The following is an 18,549-nucleotide window of genomic DNA, read 5'->3' as shown; positions in this document are numbered from 1 at the left end:
TAGCAATGTTTTCTCTTATTTTTGAGATGGGACATGCTGTGTTACCATTTGTCCAGCAGATCCGGGTTCTCCATAGTTTCCCTTGTCTCCTTTCTTTCCCCGGTTTCCAGGAATGCCTCTATCACCCTGTGTGTGTTTGTGTGTGTTTGAGAGAGGATTCTCCATTACAGCAAATGATGAATACTGATAATCTAAGCCAATATGTGACAGGCCAGACTACCATTGGCACATGTACTGGCTGTATTGTATGTACCTTTTCCCCTATGAGGCCGTCCCCTGGTGCCCCACGAGGGCCCGCTGGTCCTTGAAACCCAGGCTCTCCCTAAGAATAAAGATTGACAAATTGGTGATATCATCAGATATGAACAAATCCTAAAATCCTGTCCATAGAGTGAAATGACAAAGACTGATTGATTTGGCAAACTTTCAAGACAAAGGGATCAGCATGGTCAACTCTGCTGTAGCAATGTGCTACTCATCAAAAACTCAGCATTATACAGCTGGAATAAATTTGGCACTGTCTTGACTGACACTATAGCCTACTAGTACTGTCAAGTGTTGTCTCTCGCCCACCTTTGGACCCTGGCTGCCCTCTCCTGGAAGTCCTGGGAGGCCTAATGGACCAGGCTGCCCTGAAGAACCCTGGAAATTCAATGCATTGCAATAATTGTCAGGATGTGATGTTAATAACATTATCATATGCAGAGGAATTGGTTTACAAAAAGAGAAACTATTCATCTTCCTCATACTGTATGTACACTCACTGACCTTTGGTCCATAAAGTCCTGGTCCTGGAGGACCTGATGGGCCTGGGACCCCAGGTAAGCCTCTGTCACCCTGACACACAAAATAAATAGAGCAAACTCATGATTTTTGCTTTGTTGGATGCAGAAGCTGATGTCCAAACCTATTAAGACACTGTAAGATATGACCATTGTATACAAATATTTCACAATTGTTAAATGTAGAATGTTAAATGTCAACACTTCTCATCAGTAAATATGCTTCTGAGAGTTTGGAGGCACCCTTCACTTCACCTTATGAATTCAAAAATTAGAATTTTGTCTCACCTTAGATCCAGGTAGTCCTTTCCCATCGGCTCCTGTCTCTCCTTGCACTCCCGGTAAACCAGGCAGTCCCTGATGAGGACAAGATGTTCATTCATAATCCTTTTTATCTTAAACATTGAAGACAAATCTAATTAAATTGTACCTGTTTCCTCTTACCTGTGGTCCTGGGACTCCATCTCCCTCCATCCCTGGTGGCCCCACAGGCCCAGGATTTCCTTTATTACCCTAAAATAAGGACAGTAACAATATTGTCAGACACAAACACAACCACCTGAAGGTGTGTATAGTGCACATTTAATTTAAAGTAACCGCCTGGGAACAATCCATGAAAGATGGTATTAAAGTGTTTACATTTACATACAGGTATGGAAAATCCACCTTTTTCATAAAATGTAATTGTGTATTGATGCGTGATACAGCATATTGATAAAGTATAATAAGTAAAAACATGTTTTTATGTTACCTTTGGGCCAATAATTCCCATTCCAGGTTCTCCCACAGGTCCAGTTGGTCCTACAGGTCCAGGATCTCCCTGTTATTTAGGAGAAGAAAATAACAACAACTCCAGTCACAATTATTGATGATAAAGGAAACTGACCAAAAACTAATGCTCAAAATATGAGCAATTACAAGATATTCATTTATTAACCACATTGAAAAAAATATTGAAATGTTTCATGTTACAGTTCAGGACACAAGTATTTTACATACATTGTTATGGCTGTATTGATTTAAAAGCCCAATAATGCAGTAGGTCCAACAGACTCCTGAATATCGGCTGAGTAACAAAATCTTGAACACCAAGGGTTGAAGAGTATCTCCATAATGATCAACACACATGAAAGTGAAGGTGAGCAGTACTATGATTTACTCTAAACCCTGGGTGCATAGAAAAACTGTGGATGGGTGCCTGCTTGCATGCGCATGTGTATGAGCTCCTGTTGTAATGGGTGTCGTCACCTTTGGTCCTGGAATGCCACGACCAGCAGGTCCAGAATTGCCTGTCATTCCTGGACTCCCAGGTTCCCCCTGAACAACAGCATCAGTAAAATGTCAAACATTATTGAAGCATTTTTCATTTACAGTAAAATGTAAAAACATCAATCTGATGTGCCTGTTCCATTTGATTTTGAACTTCAGAAGTTTTATGGGAACATGCTTTATTACATTGTGGATATCCAACCTCCAAGACCCTTCTGTACACGACCTGATCTAAGACCTAGCTCTGTGTTACAGTGCCAGCTACTTTATCTGAACCTAATCTCAGCTGAGTACCTGAGAATGTTGATTCACCACAGCAAACACATTGTGTGAGCCTAACAGTGCTCAAGAGTAACTTGTATTTAACAGACCTTAGCACCAGCAGGGCCCATAGGGCCTGGAGCCCCTGAGAGTCCCCTTGGTCCACGGTCACCTCTATCTCCCTGTGGAGGAACACACACACACACCCAGTCAGTTATTCTGTAAGGTAAATAGGTAATACAAACTACATACTATGCATTTATCGTCAGTGAAGCCATTTCCAGGAATGCAAATATGTACCTTTTATACCTGACTCTAACTGTTTGCTTATGTTCAACAGATGTGACTCAGAATAAAGCAATATTTGTTTTTGTTGGACAAACAGCAATCAGGATATCCTCTAGGATTCTGCGATTACATTCATTGGGCAGAAGCTGTAATGAAAGATTACCTTTTCTCCAGAGAAACCTTTCCCTGGTGCTCCTTCTGATCCTCGCAGACCTGGCAACCCCATCTCTCCCTGGATTAGACAACATGGCATCAAAGCATTAAAAAAAGACATTTCGTAGTGAATCACAAGCTACTTATTGAATATAGAAGTCCAGTGATGGGGCATAATGCAGAGAGGGAATGGAGTGGAAAGTGTCACGTAGCAGAATAACTGATCATAACTAATACATTAGTCTGCACTGTACTGAAATACTCTTTCAATCCCACTCACACACTCAACATGGGAAACAGGTTGAAATCCTTCTTCATTTTTTTATACAAATAGTTATGAGAATTTCTGAACACCTTTTTTTTTATATTGAGCATTTTAGTTAGGCCCTTTAGACATATCACATGACATATTAGGGATGTGCATATTAAAGGTTCAGTGTGAAGGATTTAGTGATATCTAGTGGTGAAGTTACATGTTGCAGCTGAATACCCCTCACCTCATCCACCCCTTTTAAACATGAAAGAGAACCTGTGGTAGCTTCAGTTGTCATAAAACCTCAAAAGGCGTTTAGTTGGTCCAGTTTGGACTACTACCACTAGATCCCTTTCACCTTAACCTTGCACACTGGTGTCTAAACTGCAAATTGGACCTTTAAATTTTGCAAAATGTGACCTCAAGTCACTTGCTCACCTTAGGTCCAGCAGCTCCATCCTCACCAGGTATACCAGGTATCCCAGCAGTCCCATTAGGTCCTGGCTCCCCCTAGAAAACCATGCATACATAAACTCAAAACATTCAGTGTGCTCCATTTGATCTTGTGTTGAACATGTCACATTCAAGAAGAGTTTGCTTGTTTAACCTTTGGTCCTGGTTCGCCAACACCCCTCTTTCCCTGAGGTCCAGATTCTCCAGGGAAACCCTGGTCACCCTGGAAAACAATACAAATTACTGACTGAACGTCATCACACAGAAAGATGCAAACTGTTGCGTTAATCTTACAATTTAAAGGGAAACAACAAAAAGAAGTCCCCAGGTATTTGTATTTGGAAAGAAAACTGAAGGCAAATAGTCAAACGTTTACCAAATTCTCCTTTGTACAAATCTACCATCATTTGCAGACAGACAGTTTTTTTCAACCTAAGCCTACTGTATCGTAGCTGTGTGAGTTTTACTGTGCAGTCAGGGATTATTTCTCACATTTAGATGAACCTTTATTTCCCATTTACCAGTTTACTTTCAGTGTGAGTGATTCTGTTGCTTTGTTGAGTACAGTGATGAAGTAAAGTATTAGTAATTGTGAAGGTCTTGTTGATTAAAGCTGGAGTTGCTCTTGAGCTGAAATGTTCTCATATTAAGCATATATAGGTTCTCTAATGAGGTTCTCTAATGAGAATTATACAAATTTTAATAACAATATAACAAGGACTATTTTTTATTGTATGCACCCAAAAAAAAAAAAATCAAGTTTTGCCTCCTTTGAGTTTGTATACTTTGTATAATTACTTATTTACTATGGTCAATTTAAGTACATCTTTGAGCTTTTTGAGTTTTTCATGTAACAGAGTATTTTAATATTCTGGTATTACTCGTTTTACTTTCAGTACACAAAGGATCGGAGTATTAGCTAGCCTTAGCCACCATTATCTATTGGTCATATCAGATCACATGAGGTTGTGGCAAGAAAAGTGGATTGAAATGTGTCTTTATTTCTTCTGAATCTGAAACTTTTGCATTATGCTGTATGTGTACTGTATATTACACATGAAAGTCTATTATGGATTTAAAGCTTGTTTTACATATCACTGCTCCTCTTGGACTAACCTTTGGTCCAACTATACCAATTCCAGGAGGCCCTCTGGGCCCAGAAGGCCCTGTGGGCCCTTGGTCCCCCTAAAGCCAGAGATAAAAATCTGAATTTAATAAAAACAGGACAAATAATAAATACAAATTCCTGTCATTTTCATTGGCCTTGCCTTTTCTCCTTGTATGCCTGCCCCTGGAAACCCCACCAAACCTGGAAGTCCAGGGGCTCCTGTATTTCCCTAAGGGTTGGAAAATGACAGGTCAGACAGGTCATCCTTTACAGCTTCACAGGATTGCAGCATACATGTGTCTGTGATCCCAACCTCATTAAACTCTGAACCATACCTTATCACCTTTGTAACCAATTCCTGGAGGTCCACGACTTCCCTTAGGACCCTCATACCCCCTGTCACCCTATAAACACAGAAGGATCTTATGAGTCAACAACAGGTCTCCAGAGACTATTACATTTCTCTGGTGAATTGTATCAATGTCTTAGAACCTACATTGGATCCTGGGAGACCCTCACCGGGAAATCCTGGAGATCCTTGCATCCCTGGTGGCCCTACTGGACCCTATAATCACATCAGCATTATAGTTAATAGTAAATACTGAATTAACAGATATTACATTTGCTGTCACTCTATGTATAGTAAAATTAGATTGTTAAAAATCCAAGGTGAATCATTGTAATATGTTAGAGCAATAGTGTTGCTAAGTACACACACTATTCCAGTTTTCTGTTCCGCAATAAAACTGAGAAGACACCTTGTGGTATTAAACCACATAGAGCAAATTTCATATTTTCACATGAGGCTATGTGATAGCTGATACAATTTCATATTGGTTTTAATTTGAAGGTTTATAATGTTAATAACAATAAGTAACAGTTGGTAATACTATTTACTGTATATATAATGTTTCTTAGGTTGTGATTAAAGTATTTCACCTATATGAACAGTCCCAGTAGTTTCACTCACCATCATCCCTGGTTCACCTACACCCACTGGTCCAGGTGGACCGGGTCTTCCCTGGTTCCCCTTGTCACCCTGAAAAATAAAGTGTACAGATTAGAGTTAAAGTGAGGATTATACTGGACAGACATTGGCCTTCCTGTGCATGAGTACAAAGAAAACATGCCTTATTTATTCCAATACCTAACATAAAATGTACCTTGGGACCAGGGAACCCGATGCCATTATCTCCTGGAGGTCCAGGTGCACCCCTTGGTCCTCGTTCACCCTTTAAAGGAAATGGGAAACAAACTTGAGGAACATGCCCATAGCTTTAACCTTTGAATTCAGTGAATCACTTCATGCATTTTAACCATTGGTTGCCAGCCATCTTACTTTAGAGCCAAACGGCCCCTCCGGACCCTGGTCTCCATGTCCTCCCACGTCTCCCTGGCAGTTGCAAGAGACAAAAGAGATAATAAATGTTTTTGATTCAATAAATACCATTACATAAAATATTCAAGATATTATAATGAGTATAACTACATTATAATGTAAGACATTTAAAATAATTGGCAGACATTGTCTTTATTACAGAGTTAAGAAAACAGGTGATGTGAGATATTGTTGCTTTTCCTTTTTCTTCAGTGAAAGTCAGTTCCTCGTTCTTGTTTCTCTCTGGGAAGTGACTGTCTTCTCTATCCCACTATGACCAACTAGCTGTTACTTGAAGGACTAACAGGAATGAACCCTGGTGCCTGAAGTGGGTTCAGACAGACAATATTTTACATTCATTTCAAACTAGGGAGTGTTCAAACTGGGGCTGAGCATGTTTTCATTTAAATGTAAAATAATTCACGAGATACTTCTTTGAGGTGTAAGTCACTGAGATGAACACTGGTGAGTGTGACTGCCCTCTGCTGGAGTCTCAGAGGAGCTTTTATGAACGTCTAATTCACATGAGATTTCACATTAAAATTATAGTTTCAGATGTAAAAAGATCCATAGAAATGCAACATTGCATCATGATAGAGAAGCAGATATGCTTAATTTCACTGTATTATTATTTGAATGTTTATGTGTATGTATTATGTGAATATTTTCTGTCATAATCATGGTAATAATAATAAAATAATAGTAAGCAACAAAGTGCTTTACAACAAAGAATATAAAACTCTCAAACACTGATACAAACAAGATACAGATAAAGTCATAGACATCAAGATGTGTCTTAAAAAAGCGATAAAACAATCTTATCTTGTTCCAAAGTGTAGGGCCCTCATGACAAAGGCTGTGTACAGGATGACATGTGCTTAGATTTTTGCCAAATTTCCAACATTGCTGATATTTCAAATCAGTCCGAGCTGACAAATGCCTGACTCATGTTGACTCAAGAAAACCCTAGGAAGTAGACAGTTCTGCCACGCTCTGTATCAGAGGCTAAACCTGGCACCTAGAAAAAGTTGGATTTGGAATATAGGAGTTTTTCATGGGAACTGGAGAGCAATCAAATGGATGAAAAAACTGATGGGACACTGACGATGGCTGCTGGGGGCAACAAGCATTTAAGGAGAGAGGGAATGGATAACGTGCCCAAATCCTAATCCACTAGAACAACGTCTGCTCAAAGACCACAACCATTGCATTCCCCGCTATAGAAAGGCAACATTAGGAAGGGGATAAAACCTAATCCACAGCTCACATTCCACAAGTGCAGAGCAGGAGATGGATTTGGAGTGTGTGGTTTGCACCGGAGCACTGATTGTTGCAGTCTGGATATGAAGGCGGGCACACAGGAATCTTTTAATTCGACCACACACCCATTTAGATATGAACATTCATACACTGAATTATCTTTCATTTTTATTTTAAAACATGGCTGCTTCATAGGTGTGCTGCACCATGGTAATATCTGGCTTTATACCAACACTGAAGGTTGTTGCCAATGGCGTCACACACCTACTTCAAAAAGAAAACCCCCTAAAAGTCTGACTATGTCAGCCTACTGATTTCAATGAATATTAACTACACACTCTTTCATGATAATATCTCAAAGGATTAGTTTGATATTTTGGTAAATGTGTTATTCACTGATAAGAAGACTGTCAATGTCATGTCTGAGTGTTCAGTACAGAGCTAGAGTCAGGATGATGGAATCCTAGCGTAGCTTAAAGAGACTGGAGGCAGGGTCTGTGGACTGTATGTCAATGAGATTATCAAAACTGAACTAATGGCATTCACAGTGTACTGTGTTCAGATATCTGTGTGGAACTATCATTAACCAACGCTCAAAATTAGGCCAAGCCATTCAATATGCACTATATGTGCACAATATGAAAATTACCTGTTCTCCTCTGGGGCCTCTGGGGCCAGGAGGTCCATCTGTACCCTAAGGAAAAAATATATCATACTACTTTTACACACAGTATCAGAACAGTCATCCAGACAATGAATTAAAAATGGATAAATAAATAAACCTACTTGTTCTCCCTTTGTACCAGGGGCACCACATTCCCCTTGTTCTCCCTGAAGAATATGAGCAGTAAGGTTACAGGTAAGTGAAGCTTAAAGCAACGTCCCAGCAATGTGGACAATGTGAACCGAATCATTCCATATTTCCAAATCATACAGACAATCAAATACATTTTTTGTGTTAAAGAATTATAATGTATAGAATGTATAATCTTTGCTGTGATGAGATTATTTCATGTTATAATTATCATTAAACATCAATCCATACCTTTTCCCCTTTGCTTCCAGTTTGACCCTATTAAAATGGAAAGATTAAATTAAATATTCCAAAAGTTTACATCAGACAGTTGAAAACCTTTTTAATGTCTTCTTATGCAAGTCTTTGTATAGAATCATCCAGACCCCAGAATAAAACCACTCAGTTCATGGTCATTTTAGAGGCTGCACTTGATGGTGCTGTTGAATTGCACTGCGTTGAATAAACAACCATATTCATGTCATTTATATCCACATATTTATTCATATTAGTAAGGAATGGCTAAATAACAGTAAAATACATCTCAGTGGCATCTGAAAAAAATCCTTCATGGTCTTGGATGCAAGTTTATACCTTTGCCTCATTTAGTATTCAATAATCCTTAAAATGCAAATTGTACCCCAGTCACTACCTCCACATACTTCTGACCTGCTCCACAAACACAAAAAAACCCACAATGCTTGATTTCTGTTTTGTGACTGTATTTTAAACTATGGCAAGTGGTATTGGAGTGATTCAGGCAACCATGATGGAACCGTAAATACACTAGATATACATTGGTCCTGATCAGCTTGTAAAATACTGATAATAAGTATTTAACCCTAACCCTAACCCATTTATTAATATCAAAATATTACAAATATGAATTTATGAATATATGGAAATCTAGAGTTCAAGTTCTGTCTGAAAATGAAGGCGTTCCATCAAATTTAAACGTTTAGAAGAAAAATAAAAGAGAAAACATTTCCCAGAATAATAATGGTTAGTCATCATATTCATGATTTAGTCAGCCCTGTTTAAACTTCCCAAGCACAGGGGGCAAATGCATATGCTTAGTTTTTGTCCAAATCTCACTTATATTCTTTAAGGGATAGTTCACCCAAAAATGAAAATTGAGTCATTATCTACTCACCACTATGCTGATGGAGGGGCGGTGAGGTGTTTGATTCCGCAAAAAACTTCTGAAGTCTCAGAAGTAAACTTTGTAGCAGCTGAATACTTTATGACAACTGAAGTTCACCACAGGTTCTCTTTCATGTTGGGAATGGCTGCAACATGCAACTTCACCTCTAGCTGTCACTAAATTCTACACACTGAACCTTTAAAACACGGTGTAAACGACCTTGTTTCAAGTCTAATATGAATTTTGGGGCTTGCGGACACTTGGATGACACCACAGGTCTTTTATGTTTTGTTTTTTTGTTGTTTTTTACATTGAAGAATTATATTGGATTTGGCTACAATGCTGTTTACCCCTGAAACTCCAAAAGTGGTTTGTGGACTAAAACACTTCACCCACGCCTCCATCAGCATAGTGGTAGTAGATACTGAGTGGATTTTCATTTTTGGGTGAACGATTCCTTTAAAAGGTTGACTTTAATCAATTTGGAGCTCCCACTGAGCTTCTCAAAAGAGAATGTACCTAAACTGATATGACAGCTTGAAAACCCTGTAACCCCAGCAGAAAAAAACATTTGACGCTCACCTCAAGGCCCTCCATTCCTGGACGTCCATTATTACCAGCTTCCCCCTACAGTGACCGAGCCCAGATAAAACAGTACATCAAACAACACTTCATGGATTCTTTATGTTACCAGCACGGATTACAGAGACAATAGACACTTACACGAGATCCCTTTGAGCCAGACACTCCATCTGAGCCCTGCTCCCCTGGTTTCCCCTAGATGAAAGTACAGGGAGAGATTGTGCAGAATGAGAATATTTGGGCCCCTTTTCACTATGGCCTCTGTGTGTGTATAGGCAAAGGTGAGGTAGGGTATTCTCAGTGCGACCTGTCTGTAACCCCGGTCCAACATAAACCACTACCTCGGGTTCTCAGATCATCGCAGCCTGTGTGTTTGCTCAAGCTTAATCTTCCATCCTTGACCTTAGCTGTTTTCCAAGGGCCTCTCTTCAGTAGCTCTACCAGTGAAAACAGCCCTCCAGCTGGCCCTCTCGCCACCTGCTACACTTGCATTGTGGGAAACATTTCCTGCTCTTCCACATCTTTTCGCTTTAGTGCTTTGGATGCAGGCCAGACACACCTGCTGGCAGAGGCTGCTGGCCTGAGGGCAGGAGAATGCCTGGCTGTGCAGGGATAACTAGCCACCATGTAAGACTTATAGGGCTCTGTGTGACTTAGGAAGTGATCAAGTACAGATATGATTTCCCTTTTTTACACAGTGTGCACTATTTTTATGACAGACTCCAAAATCTGCACATTATTGGTCCAAATCACTACTTTAACATTTACTTGAATGAGAAAGGCCCTTTGCAGACCTGGTTGTAACATCTGTAAATACGATCTCATAATCTATTGGCAATGATATTCATGAACCACCACAAGGACAAATGTTTCATTTTTTTAACCCAGTAGTGTTCCTGTCCAAACATCAACCATATTATCTGTAACTCCTTCCTATCCAACACATTCACACTGCATGATGTCATGAGAAATCCCATCTTGTAGAACAGTGGTTCTCAAACTTTTGACACCATGTACCACCTCAGAACATATTCTCCAAGTACCACTGTACCAACATTTAAATACAGTAGCGTAGATCTACAACTATTCAGCTACAGACAGTTCAGAGGAAGGTTTGTTCCTACTAAGACAATTATTAATTGTTGACTGAGCCACACTGTACAAAGTTGTAGAACTAAAACTGGTACTTGAACACTTCCACAGTAGAGTAGTAGATAATATAAAAGAATTGTGAAGCTTAATAATGATGACAGAACCTGAGAGTCTCTCTCTCTCTCTCTCTCTCTCTCTCTCTCTCTCTCTCTCTCTCTCTCTCTCATGACCCGCTACAGTTAAAAAGTGTGTTTGTTGCCACAATATCAACACTGATCATCACATAATGATCAATACTTTTATTAATGAGTTAGTCTTGATTCAGAGCAGCGCATTCATCAGCCGTCAGGCTCGCTCTCTTTCTCTCTTCCTCTCTCACACACACACACACACACACACACAGTGTGAACAGACACGTGTATAAACTCAGTCTGAGTAAAACAACAGACTTTGTAAACTTAGTGAATGAATGAAGCTGGAGGAGATGGCGGCGTGCTCTGTTTGGTTTGACACCGTTGGCTGCTGAAAACTGTAAAAAAAATAACTTTTCACAGTCCAAACATGTATGAAAAGACCCCACATTCACACTGCAAGTGGAAATAGTGGAGCTGTGCATGGCTCCCTGGTGTCTGCCCCAACTTGCTGTTAGTGGCCACTTTCAACATGGCTGCTCAAAATATTATCTTCCTGATACGGTCTTATCTTCCGAATAGTACCTGTTCGTAGCCACGATTTTTGAACCGTCAATTTCATAATAATAATATTATAATATTTCTGAGATTGTTCGTGTACCATTAGAGAGAGCTTGCGTACCACTGCTGGTACGTGCACCATAGTTTGAGAACCACTGCTCCAGGGGGAAGTTGAGGGCCTGAACACATTAGTCTTGTCATCAAAGAAGATCATTAGCAAACACTATTAGGTTTATGCATCATTCACTGTAAAGTGATGTGGTTCCACACATCAAATAAAAAAAATAAAAAAACACAATACAAGATCTGCAATAATACATGTGCATTACAGGACTAGTGAGTAAATTCAAATAATCATAGGAATATAGTGTGGGTTGTCACCAGAGATCTGACACTCTGCATTTGTATCAAGTGTATATAAAGTGTAGTGTATTTAAACAGCATAGAATTATTCACATCAACACTATATGACTCACCGGAGATCCAGGGGGACCCCTTTCCCCCTTTTCACACAGGCAGGTCTTTGGATGTGGGCACTGAAATACAAATATAACAATCAATCTGAACCAAAGCCAACACTGTGCATTATTCCACACAGAAATAAAACAAACTAAACTAAACATGACATGAAGAATTAGCACTAACATTGAGACACTAGAATCAAGTAAATAAATAATATCAGGGAGGATATTTTTAATGAAAGTCATATCACTTACCCCAGTTTTCACAACCGTGTTCTAAAAGAAACAAATAAAAACATAATTAATTAGCAGTTAATTCTATTGATTTCTGAATGCAAAGCAAAAAGTCTTGTATTAGCAAAACCTAATATTTAGCTATTTATTTTACCCTTTGGAGTTCAAACAAATACAGTTTAATATTAGGCTCTTTGACAGCATTTTGTCATTGCAGAAAATCTCAGGTCTTACAAATAACATTAACAGTGGCTCTGTTGCTTTAATATGTCCCAGGAGACTGACACCACTGTCCTTGAAGAAAGGGTCTCCTCCAGGAGCCTCGTAGCTTCACACATAATGACTGAGAACATGGGGAATCAGCCTGGTCCACCAACAAGGAACTAAGCTCATTATCTTTACTCATCATGATTAAATTAGAGGTTAACTGATAATAAAAAAAACTTACCATATACCTAAATGCATGATGTTTCTGGACAAAGCCAAGAGTCTGTCCAATAATCCCCAGACAACATGTGTCATTTTTACACATTAGTTTTTTTTAAGGTTTCAACAAATAAGATACAGCTGCTTCAGAAAGTATTCAGACTGTGTTTAGGTTGATAAACCTACTGAACACACACTTATATTGACAAAGTGGAAACATCTTTTAAATTGAATTGATTGGACGTATTTACGGGGAATAGAGTTTCTGATGTATATATATAAATATATTTTTGCGTCACTCGTCTTGTCCGAGACCTGCAGGTAAGCGATATATATTTGGGACTTCACTTTAATCATTCCGTCACTTTTGTGCAGGAACCTTGTGTCCCTAAGGATTGTAGTTAGTGGCTTCCCCCCTTTAGTGAGGCAGAGGATTACACTGTTAAACTCTGCTCTTAGTTTCAGGCATATGGTGGTAAAATCTGCTGTCTTGAAGCAGAATTGAAGATCTTTGAAGTAGGCTTTAATCACATTGGTGAAACCTGTTGCTGTGGATATGTGCCGCGAGATGATAGGGGGGGGCAGCCGTGAAGAAGCTGCAGACAGTCCCACTCTCGAAAGTCACAGTGAGTCGGCAAATTTTAGAAATGGCTTCGGACATCCAGTGCCAGGTTGTGGAAAGAATTAAAGGCAGCCCCTTTACAACTAGAGGAGTCCATCGATGTTAGTAGTGACGCATTACTGATGGTTTTTGTTTGCTATCGTTGGGAAAGTAGTCTGACTGAAGACTTGCTTTTCTGTGGAGAGCTAAACTATATATACTGTATATTACAGGGAGTAGAGTTTATATATATTTATATAGAGAGAGTTGGGATTTGGGAATATGGGCTATCCAAATAAAATTAGATTGATTGATATTTTTCAGGTTTTGTGAAAGTATTCTTTCCATACTGGATTTGTTTGTTCACATTAATGTCAGGGTGACACATGAGGAGACACATGAACACACACAACTGACCAGTTCCCTGAAGAGTCTGTCATCCAGCTGGTTGTCTGTGAGGCTGAGAACATGTTGCTGTGGGGGAGCACTGGCAATGGAGCGGAGCTTTGTAACCATGGGCCCATCCTTGGTCAGGCCCGACATCCTGATGACGAACACCCTGATGCTGTGCTGTTTGGCCTCGGCAGCAGCTGCCACTGCGCTGGGGCTACGAGGATGGTCCGTGCCATCCGTCATCAACAGCGCCACCCGCAGGCTGCTGGAGGAGGTCTCGCGACTGAAAACCTGGGTGGCGTTGGTGATGCCGTAGGCGGAGTAGGTGCCATGGCCGATGAAGGTCATGGCGGCCACTCGACTCTGGAACACATCCACATCCTGCCAGTCTCTGAAGTTGTGCTCCACTGAAACCGTGCTACTGTACTGCAGAGCAGCCAGCCGCAGCCGCAGCCGCCAGCCGGCCGAGTGGAGCTGCGCAAGCTTGGTGCTGAAACGCAGGATGAACTCCTTCTGTCGCTCAAACAGCAGAGCTTTGGCTTTCTCTGAACTGTCCACAATGAACATAATCTCCACTGGGCAGATCAGGCCTAGACAGCAAGTTAACACAGCAGAAAAAGTTAGGCTCCATTGTTCCAGATCGCTATGAAATTTGGCAAGAATTATAAAGGTGAACAGAGAATTGCTGCAAATATACCACTGGGTTAACTACGAATTGGAATATTATGGTTCTGTTGAGATCAGCACATATTGTATATTTATGATAAGTAACATCTCATTTGAAATGTTAGTTGTAAAAATTATATCTATCAATAGATTTACTGTGTCATCATCAGATTTTTGTATTGTAACATATGAAAACAAGCTCGAAAGGCTCAAAAGTTCATCATTGGATATATTTTATGTTTTATGCAGGTGACTGTATTTAATATGTCACTAGCTATAATTGTATATATTTGCAATCAAACATGCTTTTTTTATGTGAAGATGCATAATGTTTGTCAGTGACCTATCTGTGTGTCAGTATGTGTATTAAATGTTATTTACTATTGTGTACTGTCTTGAAAAAAGATACAGATCTCAATGTGTAAACCTATTTAAGCAAAGGTTTAAAACATTGTTAGTGGCTTACTACTTTAAGTTGTATATACAGTTATTATGAAAGTGTTAATATTTGCCACAGTTTATGAAATTATTTGTGTCACATGTTGCAGCATATATTTTTTAAATGACCTGTGAATGTCAACATTTCTATGAGACTGAACTACTGGGACTGGGACTACAATAACTGCTGAATCGTTTAACAGACACTTAATACTTAACAAAAGACGCAAGGTTTACAGTTCAGATTTCTATAAGTTTATCAAGTTTAGTACCTAACCTATTCAACCTGTTCAATCAATTTCTATGCATGAGCACTGCATCTTTGAATTTAGAACAATGATATATTTCACTTACTTTTGGCCTCGTGAATGATGATCTGGTTTCCCTCTCTCTGTGCCTTCCTCCTTTTACTTTGGCATAAGGTTGAGTGTGAGAGGATCAACATGACGATGGAAACCTTCAGCCCTAACTGTAACCACGGCATGGTCATTCTTCAGTCCAGCGGCTCAGACTGTCAGAAGGAGAATGACAGGAGAATCAGTAGCACACAGCAGCACTTCTATCCACACTCAGTCAGGTGAGGCAGAGGCTGCAGTGATTTCATGTCAACACAAGAGGGTGAAGACTGCAGCAGCAGCTCAGAGAAGCAGCACGTCAGTTCCTACAGCATCTTGAGACACAATATACTGAACATTCTGTGGGTCACACATGTCTTATAGCTGAGGTCACACTTTTAAAATCACAGCTGCTCTTTGACATTATCACTATCACCTGTACCGCTATGATTACATCGTCTGTCACTAGCTACTATTGCAGTCATTACTTTTACAGTAATAAAGGCTTCTGATATACCTGTTGCTGCAAATACAAAGCATACTGTGGTTCCATGCATGTGACTACCCTTGCTATAGCTTAAATGATCTCCCACTACTGCATCATATGATACTATTACTGCTGCATGTGCAGTGGCAGCAATCATACATTATGACTGGACAATATGATGACATGATCCACAACATACACCTCTACCTTCTATAAGGTTTTTGCTTCTTAGAATTTTAATCCTTAGATCACTTTTGCACGTGTTTAATTTTGTACTTTATTTAACAAACACGCTTGTATAGTTATATATTTATTAGCAACTTTTACATTTATTTTCCAGAAAAAAACAAATATTTTTTATCATAATACACTGAATGTACACTGTACCACTGTTACTACTGCAATTACTAGTGCTACTACAAATAACAATAATAATAATAATGGATGAAGAAAATGCACTGACTCAACATCAATTCGTGATATTTACTTTTCTAAGTGGACCTAATGGAGAAAACCCAGTTATTTTGAAGCCTTTACCTAAATATAGACTAATAAAGTTGACATGAAGAAAATGATGTTATGATTATCCAGGAGAGTCTACTAATTGACAACAGCATATATGGCATAATAATACTAATATTTAAAGTAGAAATCATGATCATTATCATTGTAATAATAATAAACAGCAACACTATTATCAATATAAAAGTAAAAGATGTGTGTATATGTGGACAAGCGTGCAGATGCATTCAAATGCACACCTGAGTGTGAGTGTGTATCGGGGGGAAGGATCTCATACACATGCACTGACTCTTCTTAACAATAGTAATCATTAGTTAAACAAATCTCATACATACTCTACAAACATAAAGAAGAAGCAGTCACAGAGCAGTAGTTAAACATGTATCTTGTCACTGCCTGTTTGCAAAGTGATCGCACCTCATGTAAAGCAGCCACGTACCTGTGTGTCAACAGAACAGAGCTCCAGGTTAATGCATCAGTGGCATGAACCGCTGCAGTGCTCAGCCCCCGCTGCTTCCACCGTCTCACCAGCGACTCCAATAATATCAGACCACCGGAGACAAGAGCGCCACATTACAGCCAATACAGATACCTGTCGGTCCCTTCAAAATAAAGGTTTACACCACAGAAGAAACCTTTTTTTGTGTGTTATTTCCCAGTTAGAGTTTACGTTCACTGTTCGAGCGATCGCTTTGTTATGGAATCAAGAGCACACGTTTAAATTACACGTGGAATTTTGCATCGCTCACTCAGTTTCACCAATTACAGTATTATGGCTTTTATTTTGAAAAGAAATCAGTTGATCCAGTAAACTGGTGCATCTATCTAATTTCGCACTGTTTCTGATAAAGTGACATTATTTGCTTGACCAATAGCCCACCATTCACAAGTTTACAACATTTTAACTACAGTATGAATTTCTATAAATAATATAATTCATACAGGTTAAATCGTAAAAGTCAAAAATGATCAAAAAACAATAATTAGTTAAATAATTCAACTTAAGATAAACTAAATTTAATGTAATTTACTCGAGTTTTGCACTGCTTGCTATGATTTTTATCCAGGTCAGAATCATTATTAATGTGAGGAAAAAAAACAGCATAACAAAAATGATTTGCAGGCACAGAGCAACACTAGCACTGATGTTAAATCTTCTTTCTGGCACCTCTCTTGTACACTTAACTTGTACACTGTTGTATGTGAGAATGCAATTGTCTGAGAGAGGTAACAAAAACATGTGATCTCTGCAGTGGAATTAATATGATACCTGCCCCTGCATGTTGCACCACCCCTCACCTGAACACTCTTCTGTTTCTGTGCTGTTGTGAACACGAGTGAAGAATCTCTTGTTGCATTGTTCATGAGTGAAAGGCAAACTCCAGAGAAAGCACAGACACACTCAGCTTCAGCAGTCACACTCTGCGTAGCTCTGGTTTGGTCTCCACCATCTCCTGAGCAAAACATCTGCTCAATGCTGAACAGGTTCACCTGCTGGCTTTTAACTCTGTTGGCAGTTTGGTGCTGAGCAGGTGGTGTACTGTGATGTCAACTGTTCTGGCGAAAACAACAGTTAAGAGGTGGTTGGCAAAATAAGCCTGATAAGTAGCATTCTGTGATATGAGAGGTATTTGAAAGTGGGTTTGTCACATTTTGGTGATTTAATCCATAACATAAAATACTAAACAGAACCTTGAAGGGGCTTTTAAGACAATATCTGTTTTATTGTTATTTCCCTCTTGCTGCAGATACTGCAACTTGATAAAATGTCCCCCAGAAGTAAGCTACTACCAATGAAAACAAAATAGCTCTAAAAAGTAAACCTACATCTGCTTTGACCCCTGGTGTTTGTCTGCAGTAGGAGTCAGAAACCCTGCCTCCTCTATGTTAACAGACCAGACAGGATCCAAACAAACAAATCTAAGTACACCCCAAAACATTCTTCCAAGAGATGGTTTCAGTCATATTGGGTAGTTCTTATCACGCTGATGAATGTTTAAGTGTTCATGTTTGGTTTTAATTTGTTATTTGATGACATAAAAGAGCCAAGACACCATGTTTGACAGCTGAGACATTGATACTGTGTCTCCACTCCACAATCACGACTGTGCAGACTCTGACCCTAAATGACATTACCAGTGCAAGATGGCAGCTCCTGAATCAGGTATATTTTGGCTGCTCTTCCGCTCCACACAGTAAAACTGAGGCTACTGGTGATAATAAGAAAACATTATTGCAACTATCTACTAGTGAGAAGAAGAAAAAAAACAGGAGCATTATTCTGCTCATTTGCCACTGGGTCCAATTCAAAACCCATTTTAACCCAAAATTATTCACAGGGTGAGGAAGACAGAATCTGGATTTGGAAGAGGTTCTTAGACTGAAACATGATCGCAGGGTGGGGCAGAGGAAAGGGAATACTCAAGATGTTTTAAGTCTATTCTCTATGGCAGCTTGAGAATATGGGTGGCTGTGAGA

General features: G+C 39.4%; 1 protein-coding gene across 2 annotated transcripts in view; it reads right to left on the bottom strand.

Annotated features, from left to right (window-relative positions):
- The window catches only part of col28a1a (collagen, type XXVIII, alpha 1a), a 29,030-nt gene extending 12,371 nt beyond the window's left edge, over positions 1 to 16,659 (bottom strand). For both annotated transcript variants that reach the window (XR_011239572.1, XM_020090445.2), the window contains exons 1-29: positions 16,511 to 16,659; positions 15,082 to 15,238; positions 13,648 to 14,213; positions 12,225 to 12,245; positions 11,985 to 12,044; positions 9,866 to 9,919; positions 9,725 to 9,769; positions 8,251 to 8,277; positions 7,992 to 8,036; positions 7,855 to 7,899; positions 5,907 to 5,960; positions 5,731 to 5,799; positions 5,538 to 5,606; positions 5,064 to 5,132; positions 4,903 to 4,971; positions 4,728 to 4,796; positions 4,576 to 4,644; positions 3,614 to 3,682; positions 3,445 to 3,516; positions 2,764 to 2,832; positions 2,423 to 2,494; positions 2,031 to 2,099; positions 1,534 to 1,602; positions 1,227 to 1,295; positions 1,071 to 1,139; positions 769 to 837; positions 574 to 642; positions 254 to 322; positions 46 to 126 (exon numbers count right to left, since the gene is read on the bottom strand). Coding sequence is in view for 1 of the 2 variants with exons in the window: in XM_020090445.2 (XP_019946004.2) it covers positions 46 to 126; positions 254 to 322; positions 574 to 642; positions 769 to 837; positions 1,071 to 1,139; positions 1,227 to 1,295; positions 1,534 to 1,602; positions 2,031 to 2,099; positions 2,423 to 2,494; positions 2,764 to 2,832; positions 3,445 to 3,516; positions 3,614 to 3,682; positions 4,576 to 4,644; positions 4,728 to 4,796; positions 4,903 to 4,971; positions 5,064 to 5,132; positions 5,538 to 5,606; positions 5,731 to 5,799; positions 5,907 to 5,960; positions 7,855 to 7,899; positions 7,992 to 8,036; positions 8,251 to 8,277; positions 9,725 to 9,769; positions 9,866 to 9,919; positions 11,985 to 12,044; positions 12,225 to 12,245; positions 13,648 to 14,213; positions 15,082 to 15,217 (2,313 nt within the window). In the remaining variant the exon portion in view is untranslated. The remainder of the gene's footprint in view (positions 1 to 45; positions 127 to 253; positions 323 to 573; positions 643 to 768; positions 838 to 1,070; positions 1,140 to 1,226; positions 1,296 to 1,533; positions 1,603 to 2,030; positions 2,100 to 2,422; positions 2,495 to 2,763; positions 2,833 to 3,444; positions 3,517 to 3,613; positions 3,683 to 4,575; positions 4,645 to 4,727; positions 4,797 to 4,902; positions 4,972 to 5,063; positions 5,133 to 5,537; positions 5,607 to 5,730; positions 5,800 to 5,906; positions 5,961 to 7,854; positions 7,900 to 7,991; positions 8,037 to 8,250; positions 8,278 to 9,724; positions 9,770 to 9,865; positions 9,920 to 11,984; positions 12,045 to 12,224; positions 12,246 to 13,647; positions 14,214 to 15,081; positions 15,239 to 16,510) is intronic.
- Positions 16,660 to 18,549: the final 1,890 nt, after the last annotated feature.

This window comes from Paralichthys olivaceus, chromosome 20 (assembly GCF_024713975.1).
Source record: "Paralichthys olivaceus isolate ysfri-2021 chromosome 20, ASM2471397v2, whole genome shotgun sequence".
Classification (NCBI taxonomy): domain Eukaryota; kingdom Metazoa; phylum Chordata; class Actinopteri; order Pleuronectiformes; family Paralichthyidae; genus Paralichthys; species Paralichthys olivaceus.
The sequence above is the reverse complement of the archived record's forward strand: the minus strand, read 5'-3'. Positions and strand labels throughout refer to the sequence as shown.